The sequence below is a fragment of the Ctenopharyngodon idella genome, chromosome 7 (assembly GCF_019924925.1).
Source record: "Ctenopharyngodon idella isolate HZGC_01 chromosome 7, HZGC01, whole genome shotgun sequence".
NCBI lineage: Eukaryota > Metazoa > Chordata > Actinopteri > Cypriniformes > Xenocyprididae > Ctenopharyngodon > Ctenopharyngodon idella.
Window position 1 is genome coordinate 9,464,059 of NC_067226.1, and position 26,261 is coordinate 9,490,319.

The window sequence follows — 26,261 nt, forward strand, 5'->3', positions numbered from 1 at the left end:
GGAGATTGACTCCAAACAGGGAGGCCGAACCAAAACCAGGTAACCAAGAAAAAACGAGACAGCGAGAAAAGCCTTCAGGGCTTGTTATGGGGTTAGCGTGAGACGAACCAGGACTTTTTTCTGCCTTCTTTACCAGTCAAACCAGTAACTCTGGATAGAGAACACACAAGTACAGCAACAGGTAGAGTCTCGTGCCGCACTCTCTCTCGTGTCCTTCTCTTGGAGTAATCTTCTGTCCTTCCTCGTGTACTTCAATTGAATTTCCATTTCTTTTGTTTGCTTCTTTTGGAGAAAGGTGAACCCTCGCGTTACTGTTTTATTTGATCTTTGCTCTTAATTGTAGTTTTTACCCTTGTGGTCCCTGATGGCTTCGCACAGTGATACTCTGGTGGTGTTCTTTGGGGCAACAGCTGGTGCAAATGGGGGTAAACTGGGGTCGGATGAAAGGGAATTAATTCTCTTGGTGTGGCAAATTGTGGATCTACATGAGAATAAGGTACGGACCTTTTGACCCTGATGTAAGGTCTCTAACTTTAAACTACCCACAATGTGCTAGTGTTAGAAACCACCTTGACAGCTGACATTCACCAACAAGGTGCGCTTTCAGAGAGTTAAATGCGCCACATTGTGATTTACATTATATTCAACAGTTGTTTCCTTTGACGATCTATATGACAACTTGATTAAAGCATTATAATGCGGTCTTTTCGAGCCGCGAGAGTCGAAAGCGTGCCTTTTTTGGTGCATGTCATCGCCTGTAGGTCAGTAACCCTGCCGTGTCTGCTTTGCATTGACAAACACACATTGAGAAACATCGCTATAGTGACTCGGTGTCAAAGCCACCGAGCTCCCTACCTAGACAGCATTGGCGCGTGGAGAACATTGGACATTGCGTCTGTGTTCTCGACGGCCAGGTGTGTAAGGGCGCGCCAGTGACAAAACCCGCTAGAGTTGCTTTGCAGGCCGGTTGAAAGAGATGATGTTGTTAACAGGTGGGCAAGCTTCAGCAGACTCTAGTACAGCCGGACAGTGTGGATCTGTCGGAGCAGTGCAAGGAGGAGACCGGGCTCACGGTGGAGGAGCTGTGCAAGGCCGAGCCGCTGGAGAGCGTCCTGCAGCAGGTGAGAGAAACCTTCATGCAATCTGTTGGTCTGTGTCTTTATACAGTGTTTGTGTATCTTCTGGCCTTTCAAACTGATGTTTAGGAATATTTTAGACATTTTCGTCTGTAATATCTAAAATTCACATACATGTCAGCATAAGGTAAGTCTTTGGTGTGTTGCACACATGATTCTAGCATTTGGTTTGATTTTTAAATGGCTTGCTCTGTGGTGTGTGTGTGGTTTGGGTGTGGGAAGGAAGGCACAGACGCTCTGCTCTAGGCGAGCGTGCAGGTCTAGTCTTGTTGTACACTGATGTGTTCAGCAGACATCTGGAAGACGGAATGTTTACTTGTGAATGCACACACCTGAGAGCCATATATGTCACTGAGATGAGAGTGAGCAAGAGTGACACGAAAACAGGGGGATGAACAGAATAATAGAGGGAATAAAATGAAAAAGATTCAGTGAGATATTCCTGTGTTTCTTTTCTTCGGCTGTCCATGTTAGGCTCATTTATCGAGAAGGATATGGATAGTTATGGGTTGCTCCTGAGTTTTGCATGTATGTTTCGACAAAAGGCGGATGTTGCCAAACGTGTTTTTCAGCCGTGACGCAGAGAGAATTGGTTTGTACTCGGTAAACCTGTTCCCACCCCCCACTGTTTCATAACGGACACCTTCTTATTACTGTCCCACTGAAAGGTATTTAGAGCCTAAGCTCAGTTGTTGTGGGGTAGACGTTTGTTGGAATTTACCGGTTTCTTTTACAAATGAGGGACATTAAACTTTACTATTTAATTTTCTTACATTTGTTTTGCATTCCTTTGTTACATTCAGGTGGTGGCATTTGCATGTTATCTTGATTCAGTTGTAGCCTATCCCCAAGGGGCTCTGTAAATATTAACTAGTGAAATCAATTTCTCTCTGCCTACCTTTCAGAGAGAGCGAAAGACAGACACTATCAAACCATTGTTTCAGTTCAGTTTCTCCTATTGTGTTTGTCCTTTGAAATTTAAAGCAATGCAAATAAATACACCCACTTCCATCGGGGGCCTAAAACCTGAAGCAGGTTTAGGTGGATAGCCAGGTATGTTTTAGTTTAGTTTGCACCAACCCTGGGTTTTAGGCGCCATGAAAGTGGCTTTCCTTTTAGCGGTGTTCATCGCCATAGTAACTTACGCTCCATGGCTAACCTGCTCCGGGGCAGGTTGTATTCAAGGTAAGAGATCTCAAATTGAAACTGGCTGAGCAAAGTGACAGCTGAGGAAAGTGACACATCTCTGACGCAATAAAGTCACTACTCCAGTTTCTCTTGCTCCAAATTAAAGGTCACTACATAGTCAAAGATTTTAAAATACAAAATTGTCTGGCTTTTAGTGATTATTTATTATAATTATTTTGTGATGTATGTTTTATTCATATAATTATTATACCCCTAATCCATTACACAAGCAATTTTAGTTCAACAATTATTATTATTAAACATTTAGTTTAAATGAATATAAATAAGCATGTATGTATTGTTATAAGGAACTGGGGTGGGTGATATGACCAACTTCTTATTTCACAATATGAGTAATTTTATTTCACAATAACAATATAATTCTTTTTTATTATTATTTTGTATTTGTTATTAAAAATAAGGTCAAAAAAGCAAATTATAAACAGTAGGTTAAAGGGTTAGTTCACCCAAAAATGAAATTTCTGTCATTAATTACTCACCCTCATGTTGTTCCAAACCCATAAGACCTTCGTTCATCTTCGGAACACAAATTAAGATATTTTTGATGAAATCCAAGGGTTTCTAAACCAAAAAGGTAGTAAAGACATCATTAAAATAGTCCATGTGACTGCAGTGGTTCAACCTTAATGTTGTGAAGTGACAAGAATACTTTTTGTGTGCAAAAACAGAACAAAAATAATGACTTTATTCAACAATTTCTTCTCTTCCCTGTCATTATCCTACGCTGTTGACATAGTAAACACAGTGCAGAGCTTCCAAGTTCTACGTCAGAACTACGACTCATTATTGACTGGCTTCTGCGTCAGCATCACATGCATGTGTCTTGCTGCTCACATGTACAACGTCGGCCAATACTGAGTCGGCGTTCGGACGTAAACACGCAAGCGCTGCACTGCGTTCATTACGTCAACTTCATAGGAGAATGACAAGAAAGAGGAAAAATTGTTGAGTCGTTATTTTCATTTTGTTTTTGCGCACAATGTATTCTCGTCACTTCACAACATTAAGGTTGAACCACTATAGTCACATGTACTATTTTATCAATGTCTTTACTACCTTTGTGGTTCAGAAACCCTTGAATTTCATCAAAAATATCTTAATTTGTGTTCTGAAGATGAACGAAAGTCTTACAGGTGTGAAACGACATGAGGGTGAGTAATTAATGACAGAAATTTCATTTTTGGGTGAACTAACCCTTTAAATACAACATATGAAAGATACAAATTAAATAAAGAGTGCTTGAAGTTTTTTTGAAGTTCAGGTACAGCATTCAAGTAAAAAATTGAAAAATCAAATGTAAAATAAAACTGCATAGTCTACATTGAATTAATATACACTGATTGTTATTAAAACTACAAATTAGAGCACCGCATTAAGTTCTTTTCATGGCCTGTTGCTCTAAACTCTTTTTAACATCAAGTATGTGCTTTTTGAAATTCATAACTTTAGTTTCTTTATCACTCAGATGTGTCAATAACTTTAAGCAGGTCTGTGCTGTGCGTATATATTTACATATCACGATGTACACCATATAGGAAAATCTCTATCGCTAGCTACACACTTTATATTGTCACCACAGTATATATTTAACGTCATGCCCAGCCCTGTAAAGAACAGTGAGGGGTTTGGGGAAGGGCTGACAGAGACTCTCACTCAGGTATGGCAGTCTAATAAGGATCTTGGCCTGTTGTCTTCAGTGAAAGATTCATTTAAGAAGAAAGATCCCTTATTTAGGGAATTGTAACACAGCTAACATCCATTTTCTCACTGTTGTGACTCACTGTTTGATAAAATAGTCCTGACCAGTGTGTCTAGGTTAGGAAACCGGTATTTAGAAGGCTTTAGTGTGGCTCATCCTATCTTACTAACAGATTTCAGTCAAACCTGTTTTTCTGAGCATTAGCGGCTGATCTGTGCTGTTAGTACTGAGATATGGTATCCACAGTGAAACGAAGGAGGGAAAAAAAACAAAAAAACATTTATAGCTGCTGGCACTCTTTGGATGACTCGCTTTGGCTTCGCACCTGCTTTTAGACGCTAACGCTGTGGGAATGGTGTGGTGTTAACACACCTGTTTGTGTAAATATATTTGTGTGGGTGTGAAGGAGAAAATACTTTTAGCAGAATAAAATTGTTACTATGAGATCAAGAGTGTGTTTGTGGGAGAAAATGATCTTGGGTGTGTTTAAGAGACAGAGGGTGTGCTGGAGAAAGTGTGTGTGCTATTCTGAGCTCGCTGAGAAAGCACAGCAGGCTGGCAGGAGCATGTCAGTACCTGTGTGTGATGAGCAGAGAGCTTTTTCTCTACAGACTGTCAATGCTCAGGGAGGATTCTAGGAAATGCCTCTATGAAAGGATGAGTGACACATTCATCTATTCTTTCATTCAGCCTCAGAGCGGAAAGCACAGACTTCCCATAAGTGAAATGGTCATTTATAGACATGAATTAGATGGGTTTTGAGTCTCATGTTTTTACAGCATTGTATAAAGTAAGTACAGAATGGATTAGGTGAAAACCGGTTGTATGTGATTGTTGCTTAAACATCCTGGTAGTTCACCTGGTACATCCTGTTACCTTATCTAACAACACTCCCACTTTACTTTATCCTGCACACTCAGGGTGAGTTCCACTCAAAAGATAGCATCACTATGTATGTCCCACTAACTAACTTCTTTTTGGTTTTAGAAAAGCGCATTATAAATAAAATAAATGTATTAACTTTGAAGGGCAGAACATTTAAAGTGAGTTCAGGACACTACTGTATCATATGTGTCTCATGATCTCATAATTTGTTACACCCTTCTCAAAGACGAGAATGTCGATAACTTTTTTATTTTTTTTTTTCCATTCCTAATATTACCTTAATTATGTCAGAAAAATTTGTTTATAGCTATTAAAGGGATAGTTCACCCAAAAATGAAAATTCAGTCATCATTTACTCACCCTCAAGTTGTTCCAAACCTGTATGAATTTCTTTATTCTGCTGTACACAAAGATATTTGAAAGAATGTTTGTAACCAAGCAGATCTCACCCACCATTGACTGTTTTTTTCCTACTATGGTAGTCAATGGTGGCCAAACATTCTTCCAAATATCTTTCTTTGTGTACAGCAGAACAAAGAAATGTATACAGGTTTGGAACAACTTGAGGGTGAGTAAATGATGACAAAATTTTCATTTTTGGGTGAACTCTCCCTTTTAAGATTGTTTTGATTGCTTCTCTTCGTTTCAGATTTATTTAATCAGATTTTCAAATATATCCTTTTATTAAATTGCGTGCTCAATGTTTGATAGACATGGAACCAATGAAATGTTTGGGGTCATTAATACTGAGAAAAAAAAAATTCTAAATTCTAAATTATAATTTTCCATGAAAATATTAGGCAGCACAACTGTTTTCAGAAATATTTCTTGAGCATGAAATCAGCTTATTTGAATGATTTCTGAAGGATTATGTGACACTGAAGACTGGAGTAATGGTGCTGAAAATTCATCTTTGCCACAGGAATAAAGTACATTTTATAATTTATTACATAGAAAAGTTATTTTAAACTGTTATAATATTTCACAAAATTACTTTTTACTTTATTTTTCATCAAATAAATGCAGCCTTGGTGAGCATAAGAGACTTCTTTCAAAACATTAAAAAAAATCTTACTGACCCCAAACCTTTAAATGGTAGTGACACTTTCTGCTGATTGATGGATAAATATAAAATCCACGTTTCAAAATCATGTGGTCATAAGTGGCAAAATTACCATAAATGACCATCGTAAGTGCACTTTACTAACAGCCTTAAGGAAAAATCTTTTGTAGAGGGATTTTGTTACTCACTTGCATTTTGAATGACCTTACAGATAGCTTACCTTTCCTTCAAGGGAGCAAAAATTCGGAATTTGGCCTCCTTGTACGGGTGTGTGTGTGTGTGTGTGTGTGTGTGTGCACACGCACACGCGCACACTGAGCAAACATGGCTCATCAGGACAACCTCATTGATTGTCATGCTAAAGATCAAATTTCTTTCTCACTCTCACTGACATCATGGCAGAAGAGAATGTGAAACTGAAACTCAGTTTAACTTACCTTATTATAACCATACAAACAAATTTTCTCAGTGCTGGAAAGGCTAGTTTACTCATTCTGTCTTTTTGCTTAATATAAATATTAATCGAAGTAATCGCGATTGTTTTGATTGATTGCATTTTTGCCTTTCCTATAAAGAAAAACATTGTGAAATGATACCCTTCATATCTTGCTTGTCACTGGAGTTTGATCTCCTCTCTTTAATTGTTTGTAGGCACAGGGTGTGTCTGTGTTTTAGCAGAATGTTTGTGTAGTAGAAATTAAGATTGCACTTAATTATTGCAGTTGCTAATTTGTGCAAGGTGGGGTTGTGCAGTGAAAACAGCCATGAACACATTACACAAGTGCACACACAAACTCTGTAACAAGTGCAGTGCTAAGTCACAATTATAACACACAAAATAATGCATCCACTGTGTACCACTAAAGCTTCAAGCTTACTTGAAATGAGATGTAAAGCTCTTGAATTATACTTTTGGAATTGTCAGGTATTTACAAAAGTCTTGTTAGTTAAGCCCTTAATGACTAACTGAAGCCTCATATTAGGATGAGGTATGAAGATGGACAGGTTATGTAGAAAAACAGCACGTCACAATCCAAGAGCATGATGGGAATGTAGCTGAATGAGCTGCAGTTCTGCCTTCAGATGTTCTCAGTTGGTTGAGAGCTTTATACTGCCCTAGAATTCTCTAAAATTCCCAGCTTGTAGATTTGTCAGGTTTTGTTAAACAGGTCTTTTAAACTTGTCAACTGTGTCTTGGCTGCTTTTACTATTTTTGCTCTGGGTCTCAATGTTGGCTTGTTATCAGTGCTGGTGTAAATGATATGAAAATTAGGCCACAAAGGTTCTATCTGTTCTCTTATTGCATGCTACAGGCTGACAAATACAGAAATGGTTCATCCCTGCTCTGTTGTAATTCATTGCGGATTGGCTTAAATCTTAGAAATGTCATGTTTGATTTATCAGGATCTCCTGTCAGTAGTTTAATGATTTCTTTCCACAACTCTTGTTCTGAGCAGTGGTGAGGCCAGAAATTTTAAAGTGAGTGGACCTTGGTGAAATAGTGTGGACCTCTATTGCCTCTCAAATTACATCATTTTACAATATATATATATATATATAAGATAAAAATGATTTGACAGTTAGGATTAGTTAAATGTGATTTATTGTCAGCCAACTTCATGAAATCAACAAAATCCATTTATAAAAAAAAAAAAAAAAAAAAAAATTAACAGAAGAACAATAATAAATGAAGGTGTGTTTAAGGCTGGGCAGTGATAAAAAAATAATTTTTATTTTTTATTCTTTTAAGTGCAGTAACTTCAATGTCTTGCATTTATTGCATTTTATTTATTGAATTTTCCATTTTACCTTTAAAACTATACATTTACAGGGTCACGTTGTAAGGTGTGCACAGTTATTAAGCACGTTATCAATTTTGCTGAATTATTACCTTATCTGCGGTTTTTGAAACCTGCCGACTGACAGTCCCACCAGCTGACCAGATAATGAGGGCTTTAAAACTGCAGTGAGCTAAATGAATGAACGCATCTGTGCTTTTAAAAACATGAACAAAATGGAAAAGAGCGCAGGGTGTTGAGGCGTGTTTTTAAAAGTTGAACTTCTAACTTGACACTGCGTTTTCGGTCAAAGACATCTGTCTAATGCATTGTTTACATTGAAAACAACCTTTTCTCTTTTTCAACACCACTAGGCAAACAAAGTGCAAGAATTTATATTAAAATATACATTATTTGACGTTTATAACATGAGTGACATCTGCTAAATTAATGTATTTAAGCAATTATTATTATTATTATTGTCATGTATGTGCGAGTTCTCTCCTTTCCCACACACAAATTTTTGTTTGTAATTTGATTGGGTGGGCCAGCCGTTGATTTGAGTGGGCCAGCACCACCCTGGCCCTTATGTGGCCTCGCCACTGGTTTTTGATTTGATTAGTTTGATTAAAAAGCTCTTGTAGGTGTGGGTGGTAGAACCTAAATATTATATCATGAGAGTCATTTTAATATTGCAGAGAAATTGTGTATCATAAGGTATTTATATAATTTATAACCTTTTGGTTTTACTCTTTTGGGACAATCCAGTGAATAAAATACTCAACCAAAAGTTGACACATTAAAATGTATTTGTTTAATACAGCATATTATAAGAGTTAAAAATAGAACACGCAAAACAATAAAACTAATATTATAAAACTGATAGTTTCGTGGTAAAATAGCTGATTTATGCACATCTGTCGAATTGTGTATTTTAGTAAGGCAAGTTGCTTGGCAACCACAAACAACTAAACATTGCTTCATTCAGAGCCTAAGAACAGCCCTTTATAACACATTCGTCTTTGTTTTGACTCGAGAAACATTCTGCTTCGAATTTTCTCTATGGTTCTTCGTTGCTATAATATGAATAACATTAAGTACTCAAACCAACTGTCATGTCATAGTTAGTGGTTTGCCTTTACTGTTCTTGACTGATGCAGAGATGGATATGTTTACTAAACATCTGTAATGGTTCATTAAAGACTCAATGTTTTTGCTAAACACAGGTGAATGTGGGAGCCCCTATAGCTGGGAATGAGCAGGTGGTGTGTTTTAAGAGCAGGACAAATGCTCTGCATTGTTTTGTCATCGCTCTCTCTGGTCACGTGAAATACTTCATCCGAAATGACTGCCGTTGCTCACTTCCCGTATTTTCACCAAACCAGTCTGACCAGCTGCTTAATCTAGAAAACAAGCGCACGCATGCGCATGCACACAGAGCAGCATGTGCACATATTACACCATACTGTGGGTGTCCTCTGTGCTGCCCTTGACATTATAGTTGAAAGTTCAGGAGTTTTAAAAACGTTTAAGTGTGCTTAACGGTTAGATTTTTATCTGTCTTTTAATCAAAAGATATTAAACAAGCTACTAATAATAAATAATATACTAATAAACTAAACAGTGTCTCCTGTGATTGCCTGTGTCTGCAGTTTGTGTGAGGACTTTTGCTTTTACAGTTTTGCAGGGAATAGTGACTTGAGATTTTATATATATTTTTATATATATATATATATATATATATAATTTTTATTTTTATTTTTTTTTTGAAAGCTGATAATTTAAGAATATACACACTACCATTTAAAAGTTTGGGGTTAGTAAGATTTTATGGGTGTACGAAAGCAATTGATGGGTATGAAATCCGAATTTCAAAATTAATGGGCAAAGACTTGCAAACTGGGACCCTTTGATCATAAACAACGAAATTACTCTAAGTAACTTCATAAGTGCACTTTTCTAACAGCCTTAAGGAACGACCTTTTGTAGGGGATTTTGTTGCTCACTTGGATTTTGAATAGCCTTTCAGATCGCATCCCTTTCCTTTTCAGGGAGCAAAAATGTAATCTGGAATTTGGCCCCTTTATACCCCTTATGTTCACCAAGGCAGCATTATTTGAACAAAAATACAATAAAAACAGTAGTATTGTGAAATAATATTATTTGACACTCTTTTTTTTTTTTTTTTCTTTCTTTCTTTCTTATAAAAGAAATTTGTTTTAAAATGTAATTTATTCCTGTGGCAAAGCTGAATTTTCAACGTCATTGCTCCAGTATTTAGTGTCACATGATTATTCAGAAATCATTTGGTGCTAAAGAAACATTTTGTACATTATATGTTGAAAACAGTTGTGCTGCTTAATATTTTCGTGGAAAACTGTGATTAATCTTTTCAGGATTCTTTGAATATTAAATTCAAAAGAGCAGCATTTATTTGAAATGGAAGTCTTTTGTATCATTATAAAAGTCTTTACTGTAACTTCTGATAAATTTAATCCATCTTTCCTGAATAAAAGTATTATTTTAAAAAAACGTATTGACCTCCAACCGAACAGTGTAGATATATAAAGGGAAGTGAATCTAAAGCCTACAGCTGTGTGTAATGCTGTGGTGTTTTTAAAATCTCAATTCCTTCTCTCTTTCACTGCTTATGTCTCTAGTTTCATCAGTCGGTGTCAGCTGAAGTGAAGTCTTTGGGCAGAAGCTCCTACACACTTTGTGTGGACGGACCACTTCTTATTCGACAGGTGCTGCACCCCGAGGCCTCTAAAAAGGTAATATGCAAACACACATATGAGTGTGTTTTTTCTGACATTTCTAAATTAGCTGTCAGTCTGTGGTGTAATCTGTTTAGCAGCAACATGTTATAATCTTCACAGGAATGTTATGCTCAACCAGAGGATAATAAAGTGCTCTCAATCCATTCTGCCTTATACCTTTTCCCTCTTCTTTACTGTTCTCTCTCTTCTGCCCTTCCCTCAGGCTTCTCCTAAACATATTTTCCTGCTTTCCCACTCATTTTTGCCTAATTTGCCTTTGTGTGTTTTATTGTAGAATCTGGTCCTGCCAGAGTGCTTCTACACGTTTGTGGACTTGAAGAAAGAGTTCCACAAATGCTGCCCCAATGCAGGCCCTGTCAAAGATCTCACTCTGCCCTCCATGCTGGACTGTATCCTGCATATGCTTTTGGTTTTACTCTGCTGTGAGAGAGTGTGAGAGAGTGTGAGAGAGTGTGAGAGAGTGTGAGAGAGTGTGAGAGAGTGTGAGAGAGTGTGAGAGAGTGTGAGAGAGTGTGAGAGAGTGTGAGAGAGTGTGAGAGAGTGTGAGAGAGTGTGAGAGAGTGTGAGAGAGTGTGAGAGAGTGAGTGAGTGAGTGAGTGAGTGAGTGAGAGTGTGTGTGTGTGAGTGAGTGAGTGAGTGTGTGAGTGTTCTTGTATACATGGATTATGAGGACACAAATGTGTATAATGAAATGGGTATTACAATGTAAACATGGTTTATGAGGACACTTCCTGTGTCCTTGTAAACCGAATGGCTTAAAAACATACTAAACAGCATTTTTTTTTTTTTTTTTTTTTAATTTTCTGTGATGGGTAGGTTTAGGGGTAGTGTTAGTGTAGGGGGATAGAATATACAGTTTGTACAGTATAAAAACCATTACGTCTATGGAGAGTCCCCGTAAACCACATATACGTGGGTTTTTTTTGTTTTTTTGTTTTTTTTTCAGCTTTCAATTACCAATGCCAATATCATTTTAGAATACCAAATGACGTGAACAAATTTACTCACTTTTTATTTTTGGTTTATATATTTACCATTTTAGCATTTACTAGTTCTTTTCAAAAGCAGCATTTTCAGCTGTTTTGGTAGGAATATGTGCATTTGTGTATGTGCCTTGACGCCGTTGTCAGATGTGTGTATTCCAGCGGTGGTGGAGCAGGAGGCCGGACTCGGGGAGGTGAAGAACATGGTTCTGTTAATGCTGCATCTCCTGGCTGAGCCTTACAGTGAGTCATGCAATGTAGTTGAATGATCTGTTCCATTTATATATTGAGAGAACCTGTTGTGTATTTCACTTTTGATGTGCACAACTGACCATGTTGCTTGTGGTCTCATAATTCAGCTTTTTTTTTTTTTTGCAGATCACAAATTCTCCAATTTTGAAACTGTAAACTACAAGTTTGAATCTGGAGCGTGGTATGTATTCAGTCATTTTTGCCGTGGCCAGATTTTTGTTGTAAACAAACAAAGTGTATATTGTTTGTGTGAGCAGTGAGAAGTTTCACTTTTACTGCTGCTGACCAAAAAGTCATTTGTTGAGAACATCTGTCGAGTTTTCTCATTATAAGACCCATATGAATTCTTCTGAGCATGAGGTTTACCTGTGTGTCTGCATATGTGCACTGTTTCCAGCAGTAAGACAGAAGCTGTGGACAGCGAGACGGTCATCAGAGCTCGTGGGTTGCCATGGCAGTCGTCTGATCAAGACATCGCTCGCTTCTTCAAGGGCCTCAACATTGCCAAGTGAGATTACAGCTCAGCGTAATAGTGAAACACACACTCACAATGACATGGAGCATGCACTCAGAAAAGACCCTTTAGCACACATTAACAGTGTAATGCAAAACTCTGTAAGACCTCAAAGACAAATCCAGCCAAATGTCACATCAGGACTTTCGTTAGTAGGAAAAAAAGGTTTATGTGAAATGCCAAAGCTGATGTGTCATAACGAGCAGATTGGTAAAGGTTACAAACTAGTTGTTAAATGTTCCATCTCTGTGTTTCTTTGATTGTGTGTGTGTATCAGAGGTGGCGTTGCACTTTGTTTAAATGCTCAGGGCCGGAGGAACGGGGAAGCTCTGGTGCGCTTCATAAACTCTGAGCACAGAGACATGGCACTGGATCGACATAAACACCACATGGGCAACCGATACATTGAAGTGAGTTGACCTCCTTACAGCATCCTAACCAAGAGCTTTTGTTTTACTCTGATCAGCTGTCCCAATACTCACTTTAGTCTGAGAAAGTCCTAATTCTTCTTTACTAAGTTTACACTAGGCATGTGAGAAACTACATTTTTTTTTCATAACCCACTAGCCTGAGGTGTTTTAGGATGAATTTAGTGACAACTCTTTTTGGAGAGTTTACCCTGACGGTCAAACAGCATGGGCATCCCGAGGTAGAAACATAAAGCAATTAGAAAATAATTAGTGTAGCTGCTGATAATAACGTTTCAAGCAATACATGGTCATATACTTTTGATCTGATATAACTACAGTGCAAGGTTATGAGATGCATTATGTGAATATTTGGCTAAAGAGATGTCTTTAATCTAGATTTAAACTGGGAGGAAGGCTGTTCCAGAGTTTTAGGAGCCAAATGCGAAAACGCTCTTCTTCCTTTAGATATTCTAGGTACTACCAAAAGTCCAGTGTTTTGAAGAGGGTGATGGTTTGTAGGGCGATGGAAGATTGGTTAAATACTAGCGATATGCGCAGCAACTAATTTCATTAACATTTAAACAGAAATTTAATAAACCGACTAGTCTAATGCCCCCTCCAGCCCCTCGGAGATGGTCTGTATATGCGATCCATTTTAAATAGGTTACTTAATTTATGAGCAATCAAATCTCATACTGAATGCTGCTAAAAAATAGGTCCGATACATGTGATTGCCTGCCTTGCGTTGTATATTAAACTTAAGCGTTCACTTACGCAACGCCATTATAGACATATTTATTCAAATCAACTGAATCAATAGGCAGCGCAGGACCAATAAGTTTAAACCTAATAGCCTATTATAAACAGATTTCCTCAAATAAAATATACAATACCTAATGGGTAACCAGTGCAGGGATGATGGAATTTGGGTTATATGATCATATTTTCTCAACCTGGTAAGAACTCATTTTGGACTAACTGCAGCTTGTTTATTGAGGATGCAGGACAACCACCTTGTAGTGCATGAGAGTAATCCAGTCTAGAGGTCATGAATGCATGAACTAGCTTTTCTGCATCAGAAACGGATAACATGTTCTATAGCTTAGTGGTGTTTCTGAGGTGGAAGAAGGCTGGTTTTGTGACATGAAATATGATTTTCGAAAGACAAGTTGCGGTCTAATACAACACCCAGGTCTTTAACTGTAGAAGATGATGTAACAATACATCCTTCTAGATGCAAATTGTATTCTAAGAGATTCTGTGTACAGGGTTTTGGTCCAATAAGTAATACCTCAGTCTTATCTGAATTTAATAGAAGAAAATTACTGGTCATTAAATATTTTATATCTTTAACACACTCTGTCAACTTGGATAGTTTAGAGATGTCATCTGGTTGTGATGAAATATATAACTGAGTATCATCAGCATAAAAGTGGAAACTAATTTTGTTTTCTAATAGGGGGAAGCATGTACATTAAAAACAGCAGAGGGCCTAAAACAGACCCTTGCGGCACTTCATAAGTTAGTGACGTTAACTTGGATAATTCCCTTTTTAATAAACAAAATGGTAACAGTCAGATAGGTACAATATAAACCACCTTCATGCCTGTCCCTGAATACCAGTGTAATTTTGTAATCGATCTAAGAGAATGTTATGATAGTGTCAAACGCAGCACTAAGAAGCTTGAAATAAGTCATGGTTGTGCAGCCCACTCCTATGACATTCTGCATTTATTTATTTTTTTCAGGTGTATAAAGCGACTGGGGAGGAATTTCTGAAGATTGCAGGAGGTGAGACATTTACATGTAGTCTTCAGTTGTAATATGAGCAGACACTTAGCATTTGTAGAGTAAATCTCTGTCCGTTATTCCCTGGTGTGTGTGTTTGTGTGTGTGCCCAGCCCCCCCTGTGGGAATGAAAGGCTCTTTGTGAGTCTCTTTCCCTTGCTGACTCATGTTGGGCAGGTAGAGGGGGAAACTCTACTCCCCTTCCCTCCTGCCCCCCGATCTGGCCAGGCCACAGAGAAAGAGAGCCGTTCCCTCAGGGAGGAAGATGGGTCAGCAGCCTCTGAAAAGCTTCACACTGCCCTCACACACAGCAGGTGTAAAAGTACAGCGGCCTGCCGAGATATCATTACAGTGTGTGTGTTGATGTGTCTGCTGAAAGCTTTTAGAGCAGCGGAGAGTATCTCTGATATTCTGTATCCACTCACCATTTTAAATCTAAAATTCCTCTTCTTTTGACAGGCACGTCCAATGAGGTAGCTCAGTTCTTGTCTAAGGAAAACCAGGTGATAATCCGAATGCGCGGGCTTCCGTTCACTGCTACTCCTCAGGATGTTCTGGGCTTCCTGGGCCCGGAGAGCCCGGTGACGGACGGGATGGAGGGACTTCTGTTTGTGAAGTACCCAGATGGACGTCCTACAGGCGATGCGTTTGTTCTCTTTGCTTGTGAGGAATATGCCCAGAATGCCCTGAAGAAGCACAAACAGATCCTGGGCAAGAGATACATTGAGCTGTTCCGCAGTACTGCAGCTGAGGTCCAGCAGGTACAGATGCGTTTTATTTATCCCTCAAAGACCCAAGCATTGATATTCGTGATGTATTACTTTTTCACCTTTTAACATGTCTTTATGAAGACATTAGTTATACAATTCTTTTTTGCATTTTAAGATAATGTATCAATGAGGAAATGACTAAACGGCTCGGAAAACGGCTAAAAAAAGGAATAATTTTGACCATTCATTGGTTTTGACTTTCAGGCTCTATTATGTGAGCACAATAAAAGAAAATTGACCCCTAATGCCCACTGTTGCATTTTTGCTACTCTTAGAAGAATGGTCTCAAATGTATGTACATTTAAAAATTCGAGGCATGTAAACCTTTTCCTGTCAGTAGACACAGCAATAAAATTGAAAAATTAGATGTCAAATACTTACTTGGTAAAGGATATAAGCTGTGGCAGTTAATATGTAGTTATGCTGGCTCTCTTAGGATTGATCAGAACAAAGAACAAAAAACAAAAAAACAAATTGATTCTGTACGTTTGTAGGAAACCAACATTTAGTTCTTTATTGCCATTTCCTTGATCTGCTTTTGTATCTTCTAACTAGGTGTTGAATCGCTACATGTCCACTCCACTGATCTCCACACTTCCTCCTCCTCCTCCTCCGATGGTATCTGTACCTGTGTTAGCCACGCCACCCTTCATGACCTCAGGCAGCACACGAGACTGCATCAGACTGAGAGGTCTGCCATACACCGCCGCCATAGAGGACATCCTGGAGTTTATGGGGGAACACACCATTGATATCAAACCACATGGAGTGCACATGGTCCTTAACCAGCAGGTGACTTAATTAGGAACTTAATGAAACAAAAATCATCAGGCGTTATTAGAATGACTCCTTGACCAACCTTCTCTTGTCCATCTTTCTAGGGTCGACCCTCCGGTGATGCCTTCATTCAGATGAAGTCAGCTGACCGTGCATTTATGGTGGCTCAGAAGTGCCACAAGAAGATGATGAAGGATCGTTATGTGGAGGTGTTCCAGTGCTCCACTGAGGAGATGAGCTTTGTGCTGATGGGGGGAACGCTTAACCGCAGCGGCCTGTCGCCACCTCCTTGCAAACTGCCTTGTAAGAGACTGCCCGAAAGAAAGCTTTCATTTTATGGAACTTTTTTTAATGTCAAACACTTGTAGATGAACTGCTCTGTTAATTTGGGTTAGTATTTAGAGAGCGCCAGCAGCTGTAATCGATTCCTGTTTTAAAGATGCTGATCTGTGTGCAGTGTTTCAGTCTGTTTGAGATTAGATTTCAGCTTATCTGTAAGAAAGCAGTGTGATAATCTTTTTCACAGATCTAAAGGTGCAACATTTTGGCATTTAGAAAGAGCAAGCCTGTAGCGGCACTAAAGGAAGGGCTGGTTACTAAGTGATTTGATCTAGTTGTTTGACCTTGGCTTGAGAATGGGCCGTATGAGCTCACGCCACATCAGAGGAAACTGAAGTTGTTCCTGTGCCATTTAAGTATACATGACATTCGCACACTTGTGCAAGGTCAGCTGTGTGTGTGTTTGTGTGTATGAGACAGATTTACACACTGCCTGTTTTTGTGAAAACTACTATTTCTTTTTTTTTTTTTTTTTTTAAATATAAAGTGCTTTATCTTGTCCCTCTCAGGCCTATCTCCACCAACATATGCTGCATTTCCTGCGACTCCAGCTATGCTTCCCACTGAGGCAGCGTTGTATCAGCCCCCCCTGCTGGCCACTCCAAGAACTCCACAGGCCCCAACACACAGCCCTGCACATGCTTTAGCCTATTATTCTCCACAGCTTTACATGAACATGAACATGAGCTATACCACCTACTACCCAAGGTACAAGACAAAAATCCTGAAAAATAAATGTATCACAGTTTTCACAAAAACAATAAGCAGCACAAGAAATTTTTCTTGAGCAGCAAGTCAGCATATTATAATGATTTCTGAAGGATCATGTGACACTGAAGACTGAATGATGCTGAAAATTCAGCTTTGCCATCACAGGAATGAATTACATTTTAACAAATATATTAAAATAGAAAACAATTATAATAAATTGTAATAATGTTTCACAATATTACTGAGGATGTCAACTTGAGGATGTCAAGCAACTTTAACTTCACCCTTTTAACATAAAATGTGTGGTCACGTGTATACATCAATCGGCTGTTTTACAACAGCTTCAAATGTAGCTCCTCCAATCAGAATCTATATTCTAAACTGTCCATTTTATTTATTTATTTTGTTTTATCATTTAATAAATCTATTTACCATTATTTAAAACCTTTTTTTTTTTTTTTCCCCTCACACTTTTGACTAGTCCACCGGTCTCTCCCTCCACGTTGAGTTATTTTGCGGCCCCACCTGGTTCAGTAGCAGCCATGGCCGCCCAGTCTGCCCCTGCCCTCCTCCCCCCTCAGCCCGGAGCACTGGTGCGAATGCAGGGCCTGCCGTACAACGCCGGGGTCAAAGACATCCTCAGCTTCTTTCAGGGATATCAGGTGACTCTTCATTCCACTACTCACTCGCTCATTCATTTAGGTTCCCAAGTTCAAAAACAAGTAAAAAAAAAAAAAAAAAAAAAGTAGGGTTTCCCAAGCAGTGCACCTCTTACCTGCTTCTGTTGGATAAGCAGCACACATCTTAAAAAGATTTATTGTATTGTAGTGTCATACAGCATAGTGTTTTATGATGAATCACTGTGTACGTTTTGTCCTCTCATTAGCTGACACCCGATTAGGCGGAGACTTCAGAGGATGGTATGACACTTGCACTCAGAGAAGGAGGGAAGGGGTTATAACAGACAGAGGGATGGTTAGGTGGAAAAGAGTGATGCTTTGTTTTGGGCACGGGTCTGTGTGTGCTTTCTCTCTCACAGTATATTAATGTATAGCCATGGAGATTTTCAAGAAGTTATAGTTCATTTCATATTGTGTGGTGGGGATGGTACAACTGTCTTCAGCATGCAGCGTCCCTGCTCTCTCCTCTAAGGCGTGTGACACTCTGAGCTGTGCGTGTACCTGAGCGGTGTGCCTGTTACACTGTTCACAAAGCGTAGCGCAGTGGCGCGTGTGTGAAATGCTGAGTTCAGGTTTGACTCCTGGCTGAACCAATGAAATGGATCTGAGCCCAGTCCACCCTCCAAGTGTGCTTTTAACCTCTGATACAAAATGCACACTATGGGACTCTGTGTGCGGGAAGTGTTTCTTTTTTGGCAGGTGGTCTGCACCCCCCCCCTCTTTCTTTCTATATAGCGCATTCATGCTTAAACATCTTATATGCAACCCTGTATGATGGATACATTTTTTTCTGTTTTGCAGTGTATTTTGGGTGAAGTGTTGAATATGTTTGGGGATACACTGGTGTCACCTCTTGTGTTATGAATGATAAAAGGCTCTGCGCTTCAGACCTCTGTTTGAATGAAGAGCCTTTAAATGAACTATAATTACTTGAAGAAATAGTCTTTAACGAATACTTCAAGATGCCCATATTCTTTACATTTAGTTTTTACATTTTCAAACATACAGTAGGCTTAGGGGTGTGAATATATGTGCTCTGACAATGATTTGATTCTTCATAAATTAAATCTGGAATTTGATCACTTGTTTATTTTACTGCAATTTAACCTTTGGTCTGAATACCACTAAAATTTCCTACATTCTCGATACATTAATTGTTATATAAATGTTAAATAAATTAAAATGTAAAATTATTATTATTTATAAATAAGACATTTATCTTACAAAAGATTTCCATATCAGATGTTGTCCATCAAAGATTCCTGGAGGGAAAAAAAAGAAAGTATAACAGCTTCCACAAAAATATTAAGCAGCAAAAACTGTTGTCAATATTGAAGATACTTTTAAAACAAAACAAACCAAAAATCTCCAAAGTTGTGACGGGTATTATAACTGATATTGACCCATTATCAAACACACACAAACATACAAACTGTCTCACTCACTCACACTTGAGATGGTCCTTACTGCAGAACACAAGATCCAGGGGTGAGGTTGGATCCAGATCCATCTCCACCCCTGGATCTGGCTTCTACTCTTCCCACTTTACATATCCCTAAATCTACCTGTCTCCACCCCCTGGATATCGATCCTGGATCTTGTGTTCTGCAGTGAGGAGCTACTGTCACACTCGCTCGCTCACTCACTCGCTCTACCATTCAAAGGTTTGGGGTGGTAAAAATTTTGTAATGTTTTTTTTTTTAAAGCAGTCTCTTATGCTCATCAAGGCTGCATTTATTTGATCAAAAATACAATACAAACAGTAGTAATGTGAAATGTTAAAGGGTTAGTTCACCCAAAAATGAAAATTCTGTCATTAATTACTCACCCTCATGTCGTTCATCTTCAGAACACAAATTAAGATGTTTTTGATCAAATCCGATGGCTCAGTGAGGCCTGCATTGGCAGCAATAACACTACCTTTTTCAGTGCCCAGAAAGCTACTAAGAACATATTTAAAACAGTTCACGTGAGTACAGTGGTTCAACCATAATATTATAAAGTGACGAGAATATTTTTTGTGCGCCAAAAATAACAAAATAGCGACTTGAGCTAAATAGCGACGTAAAGCTCCGAAGCTTTGGAGCTTTACGAACAATTTGTTTCGAATCAGTGGTTCAGAGTGCCAAAATCTCATGATTTCAGTAAACAAGGCTTTGTTACGTCATAAGTGTTTTGAAACTTCAATGTTTCACGTGATTTTGGCAGTGTGATACACGCTCCGAACCGCTGATTCGAAACAAATGATTCGTAAAGCTCCGAAGCTTCATGAAGCAGTGTTTTGAAATCGCCCATCACTAGATACTGTTGAATAAAGTCTCTTTTTTTGTTATTTTTGCTGCACAAAGCATTCTCGTCACTTTATTATATTAAGGTTGAATCACTGTACTCACGTGAACTGTTTTAAATATGTTTTTAGTAGCTTTCTGGGCATGTGAAAAAGGGAGTGTTATGGCTGGCGATGCAGGCCTCACTGAGCCATCGGATTTTATCAAAAATATCTTAATTTGTGTTCTGAAAATGAACGAAGGTCTTACAGGTGTGGAACGACATGAGGGTGAGTAATTAATGACAGAATTTTTATTTTTGGGTGAACTAACCCTTTAATACAATTTAAAATAACTTTTTTCAATTTGAATATATTTTAAAATGTAATTTATTCCTGTGATGTCAAAGCTGAATTTTCAGCATCATTACCCCAGTCTTCAGTGTCACATGATTCTTCAGAAATCATTCTAATATGCTGATTTGCTGCTCAAGAAACATTTCTTATTTTTATCAATGTTAAAAACAGTTCTGCTGTTTAATATTTTCTTTCAGGATACTTTGAATAGAAACTCAAAAGAATTTATTTAAAATGGAAATCTTTTGCAACATTACAAATTTTCAGTATTTTCACTGCCATGTCAGTGCACATCTTTTAACACCCTTAGTAGAAATGCATACTACTCTACCGTCGCCTGTACATGAAGACGGTTGGGAGAAGTGCTGATTGTTATGAGTGTAACGTGAGGCCTGTGGCACTGACTGTGGCTCGTTGTGCTGTAGTACATGCCTGAAGACTACAGCAGCTTGGTTGGAGTGAATGAGCAGGGCCGGAGTCTGATTCAGCCTAAAGAGTGGCTTTGTCTGTAAGGGGAGCCCCTCCAGGTAAGCTCCCATGATGCCCCTGTGGCCTGAACCCATCGCTTCTGCATGGACTAATACTCTAACTCCTCCCCTCACTGCCACTGCTCTGTGGTGACCTCCAATCAGAATTGCAGTCCCAGTAATACTATTCTCTTTTTTTCTGTTTTTTCATCTGTGTAAATCTTCACTCAACTGCTTCATGCATAATTTAGTCCCAGTATGCTTCTGCTGCTGTTTTAAGAAGCTTGTTGTAATAATGCTCTTTCTTTTCGAAGTGACTTATTGGTTTGGGGTTTGAATGTCTTGTTCATGTAGCATCATTGTTCTTAACTTGCTGCAAGTCTCCAGCCTTTATAAGGGTTTCCTAATGAATGGCTAAGTGTAAACTCACATTTCTTTTCAGCTGATTTGATTGACTTTAAGATGGTATAAATCCGGTGTGTGGTGGGTTTATGCAAAAATGCTTGAAAGGTGTTTAATCCAAACTCAAATCCTGTTTCTCTCTGTAGATCTCTCTCTCTCTCTGTGTGCGTGCATGAGTGCATGCGTAAATAAATAAATGCCACCGCTGGAATAATATATATATATATATATATATATATATATATATATATATATATATATATATATATATATATATATATATTATATATATATTATATGTGTGTGTGTGTGTGTGTGTGTGTGTGTGTGTACAGTAGTGGCCAAAAGTGATGTCTTGCCTATGTTCACCCTTAAGTTAATTAAGTTGTGCTTGGAATCAATTTTGTGATAACGCAATGAAACATGCCAAATTGTGCGGACATAATTTTACAGTCATACAAAGAAACTTTTTAACACATGCAAAAACAAGAGAGAACCAAACGAAATATTAATAATTGATTATGCTGTGGTCAATGTGTACTTTTTTTTTTTTTTTTTTTTTTTTTTTTCCCTGTGAGCTTTGTGTTTTTTTTTTTTTGTTTTGTTTTTCTAAAATAAAATAAAACCAGTAGCTGTAGTTTGCCTTTTTTGCCAAATAATTTTGTCAGATAAATACCTTAACCTAGCTTAGCGTTTGATTAAACCATTAAAATATGTGGAAAATATTATATTTATTTATTTGTTTGTTTGGGAAGAACAAACTTGTAGGGTAATAAAAATAAATATCCCCTCTGGACATCATTTTTGACCACTACAGCATATTTATTATACTTGCTTGATATTTTTACTTTTTCTTTTGCTATAGCTCCAGGCGGACTCGGTGCTTGTGCTGTATAACTGGAGTGGTCAGCGTAGTGGGGAGGCACTGGTGACCTTCCCCAGTGAGAAGGCAGCAAGACGGGCTGTAGCCGAATGCTCCAATCTTCCCCTCTCCGGCCACCCCATCCGCCTGGTTTGCTGTGAGTGACCACATACAGACTGCTACATCCACCAAAGGCGGACCGCACTTCACCTGTCTCACCCCTTTCTCCATCATTACCTGTCTTTTGGCTTTTCAGACAGTTGTCCTGTTGTTCCTGACACAAAGTAGTAGTTTAGGAGGGGACCTGATGCAGAAGCACTGTATATATGTTTATATACACACAAGCTAAACATCTCAGTAGCACTGCCTCACTGCTTGTGTATGTGTGTGAGGAAAATTGAGATCAATGGCATGCATGCTAAAGTCTTCCTGTCTTTTGATGTCAAGATCTCTTCTATCCTAATTCAAGACCTTAAAGTAAACTTATAAGCCTGGCAAGCCATCAGTTTATGGAACAAGTGATCTTCCTGTTGGGCAGTCCAGTTTGGCACTAGAGAACTAAAATACAATGCAACACTTATTGCCGTTATGGATAAAGGAATGTTCTGAAATACAGTGAGATTGTAAAAAGCCAAATATGTGCTTTAAAATACTGTAAGACCGTTATGCTGCACGTAGGGTTAAAAAGGGCATGAAGGTTTTCCCAGTGTACATCTGCACTGTTGGACTGACACAGCCTTCAGACTTATTCCTTATTTAATAGAGATCAGGCCAAGTATGTACTCCATAGACTTGCATGAACTGATTTTTAGTTTAATCCATTCAAAAAGTGAAAATTTTTATTTAAAGTAAAAGATGAGTTGTTTGTGTGATCTACATGCTTCAGTGCTCATTCTTTAGAGGAATTGAATTGATAGAGGTGTGTATTCTGTTGCCCCCAGTCTGACCCCATGAGAGATTGTGAAGACTGAACTACGCCGTGGTCATACCTTATTTTGGAATTGTGGTCTACATCAGTTTACTGATTGCAGGCTGCTCGAATCATGAGCTTAGAATTTTTTTTTATTATTATATATATGTATTTCATGACTACATTACCTGGAGTGCAATACAGGCTGAACAAAATGTCACACCTCTCTAGTGAAAGAAGGGGCATTTTTCCCTAAAATGTATGAAATGTGTATGTACGTGTAAATGTGACTCTTATATGCAACAAATAAATTGATATTGCTCTGACATCAGCATGTCAAAGTGGTAAAGTGAAATGTTTTGGACCAGCTTTGTGTGTTTGTTTTGATCGGTAGATTTCAACCTTTTTAACTCCTCCCATTGTCCACAAACAAAGGCCCATGACTTTTCCAGTGTTTTTTTTTTTTTTTTTTTCTATTTATTTTTTTCTATTTACAATTCCTACCCGATAAAATAGAGCATGACATAACTAGAACAATTTATATTCAGTAAGAATGCCTGTGGAGTTTATTAATTTGTTCGTTTCCAGGTCTAGAAATCACACTTTTAAATCAGGCGACCTCATATATCCTGGTTGTTTATGAAAAAAATGTTGAAGGGGTGAATTAAAATAAGAAATATCTTGATTTTAGTCATTGTTTTGTCTTTATTCATTTTGAGGCCATGTGGTTGAGAAGCACTGGTTTGGAGCAATCAAATTGAGTGGTGGGAAATCTGCTTAAAGGATTAGTTCGCATTTAAATTGATAATTACCCCATCACACTCAAGCCACCCTAGGTGTATGTGACTCTTCTTTCAGATGAATACAATGGGAGTTATATTAATAATCACTCTGATGCTCCTAAGCTTTATAATGGCAGTACATGGAAACCACCTGTTTGAAGCTCAAAAAAAAGTGCATCCATCCATCATATACACACTCCACACGGCTCCAGGGGGTTCATAAAGGCCTTCTGAAGTGAAGAGATGCGTTTGTGTAAAAAAAAAAAATCCATATTTAAAGGGGTGGTTGATTATGATTTCACTTTTTTTTTTTTTTTTAAACTTTAGTTAGTGTGAAATGTTGCTGTCAGAGCATATACAACGTTTGCAAAGTTACAACGCTCAAAGTTCAATGCAAAGGGAGATATTAAAGTGGGGTATTTTGAGCTAAAACTTCACATACACACTCTGGGGACATCAGAGACTTATTTTACATCTTGTAAAAGTGGCATTATATGACCCCTTTAACATGTTTTAAAGTAAAATAACTAGCTTCCGCCAGACCACCTTCCGTATTTAACTTACGGAAAAAAACGCTTATTTCATAAGTTGAATACAGAAGGCTTAAGACGTAGCGTGTCTGTGAGTGTTTTGAACTGCAAGAGGCGTTACACACTTTCTTCGTAAGTTGAATACAGAAGCCGGTCTGGGGGTGATTTTAATAAGAAACAAAACCGAGTAGGCCTATATAAAACATGTCAAAACTCCGGGAAACACAACACTTTTAAGTTACGTGTCACCTAACCACAACCTACAGATCCCAGCATAAACTGTGATACGTTATTGAAGTATCAACAACATTCACAAACATAAAACAAAAACTCCGCGTTTTGAGTGGTGAGTGGATCCTAACATCTCATTGCGCTCCAGAAATCAACAGATATGTCTGTGATTGGCTACACTGTTCAATGCTGCAAAAACATGTTATTAGAAACTCTGCCTATGTTTGAGCCCGTAAAGCGTTTTTATTTTAGTTGTTCTTCATAAAAAAACACAAAATTTTTATAGCCCATTCAAAGTGTTTATTACAAACAAAGTATGTGATCAAATTAAATGATAATGAATAAATGTAACTGAACAAAAATTTGCTTTGCATGAAAACAGGGGGTGCTGCAGCACTCCCAGCACCCCTAAGCCTACTTCCCGCACCCCTGAATGTGTTGTAACGCTACTGAAAATATCAGGATTCTAATTTTCATCTCCATATTGAAATCTCAGATGGACAGACAGTGATTTTTTTTTTTTTTTTTTTTTACAAATCATTAATATTGGTGTCTGAAATGCTGGGTTTTTAAAAGCTTTGGTTAAATGTGTGATATGATTATACATGGTGCTCATAAATGACTGTTGAGATAATTTTCAGTTGAAAAGTCGAGGCTTTGACCAGGAACCCCTACTCCTTACATCACTACTTAACAAGCAGTGTCATGAAATATTGGCTACTCTGTTTCAGTCTGCGGCCATTAGCATAAACATAGCCACTAAGTTAAGACTGTCTTAAGAACTAGTCAGGCCAGCTAGCAATTAGTTAGGGCTAATCAGTCTTACTTTTTGGATTTAAATTAGACCAATCTACCTTTTTATGTAACTGACTTAAAAAACAACAACAAGATCACTAACTAACTTGCAAGACTAGTCTAAGCAGTTTATGCTGGTCTAACTTAACCCACAATTTTCAAAATGGATCGAAACAACGTTAAGTTTAATATGTGGAATACATTTTATATGTACTATTTAGGAGGCCTCAGATATCCAACTTTATATTTAGTCTGTCCAATGGCAGAATGAGAAAACTGATGATGTTCTACAGCTATAATGCCTATAAAATATATATATATATAGACACTTCAAATGTTGACTCCTATATACATATATATATATATATATATATTAGTAGTCAACATTTGAAGTGGATCAAAAAAAGTTAATCAAAGATGTCCTAAAAACTAAGAAGAAGGTTTTAAGTAGTGATGGCCGATTTCGAAACACTGCTTCATGAAGCTCCGAAGCTTTATGAATCTTTTGTTTCGAATCAGTAGCTGTGTCTCATTTCGAAGGCTGCGTCCTCCGGAGGTCGCATTCGACGGTTGCATATGTCATTAAAAGTGTACAAGCAATAGGGATAACCGCACCCTGGAGAGGATTGTGAAACAAAACCCATTCAAAAAATGTGGGGGAGATTCACAAAGAGTGGACTGCAGCTAGAGTCAGTGCTTCAAGAACCACTACGCACAGACGTATGCAAGACATGGGTTTCAGCTGTCGCATTCCTTGTGTCAAGCCACTCTTGAACAACAGACAGCGTCAGAAGCGTCTCGCCTGGGCTAAAGACAAAAAGGACTGGACTGCTGCTGAGTGGTCCAAAGTTATGTTCTCTGTTGAAAGTAAATTTTGCATTTCCT

General features: G+C 38.1%; 1 protein-coding gene across 3 annotated transcripts; it reads left to right on the top strand.

Moving 5' to 3' along the window:
- Nucleotides 1-23,364, top strand: esrp2 (epithelial splicing regulatory protein 2). 3 transcript variants are annotated; one of them, XM_051900232.1, is made up of 17 exons: nt 2-181; nt 344-496; nt 993-1,121; nt 10,431-10,544; nt 10,825-10,939; nt 11,681-11,776; nt 11,912-11,966; nt 12,183-12,293; nt 12,577-12,709; nt 14,458-14,500; nt 14,957-15,258; nt 15,823-16,059; nt 16,149-16,347; nt 16,893-17,091; nt 17,576-17,756; nt 20,823-20,924; nt 22,132-23,364. In XM_051900232.1, exons 2-16 carry the CDS (start codon nt 365-367, stop codon nt 20,907-20,909), a joined length of 2,133 nt encoding a protein of 710 aa, XP_051756192.1. In that variant the 5' UTR covers nt 2-181; nt 344-364; the 3' UTR covers nt 20,910-20,924; nt 22,132-23,364. The 3 variants fall into 3 exon arrangements, with proteins under 3 accessions (XP_051756191.1, XP_051756192.1, XP_051756190.1); XM_051900231.1 differs by lacking the exon at nt 20,823-20,924 and having other exon boundaries at nt 1-181; nt 12,186-12,293; XM_051900230.1 differs by lacking the exon at nt 20,823-20,924.
- Nucleotides 23,365-26,261: the final 2,897 nt, after the last annotated feature.

Bases quoted from the DNA above. Each gene is read 5' to 3' on its own strand.
- esrp2 (XM_051900230.1), top strand. From the start codon at position 365: ATGGCTTCGCACAGTGATACTCTGGTGGTGTTCTTTGGGGCAACAGCT. The intron at 11,967-12,182 runs GTATGTATTCAG...CACTGTTTCCAG, and splicing joins AAGTTTGAATCTGGAGCGTG to CAGTAAGACAGAAGCTGTGG. The intron at 16,060-16,148 runs GTGACTTAATTA...CCATCTTTCTAG, and splicing joins ACATGGTCCTTAACCAGCAG to GGTCGACCCTCCGGTGATGC.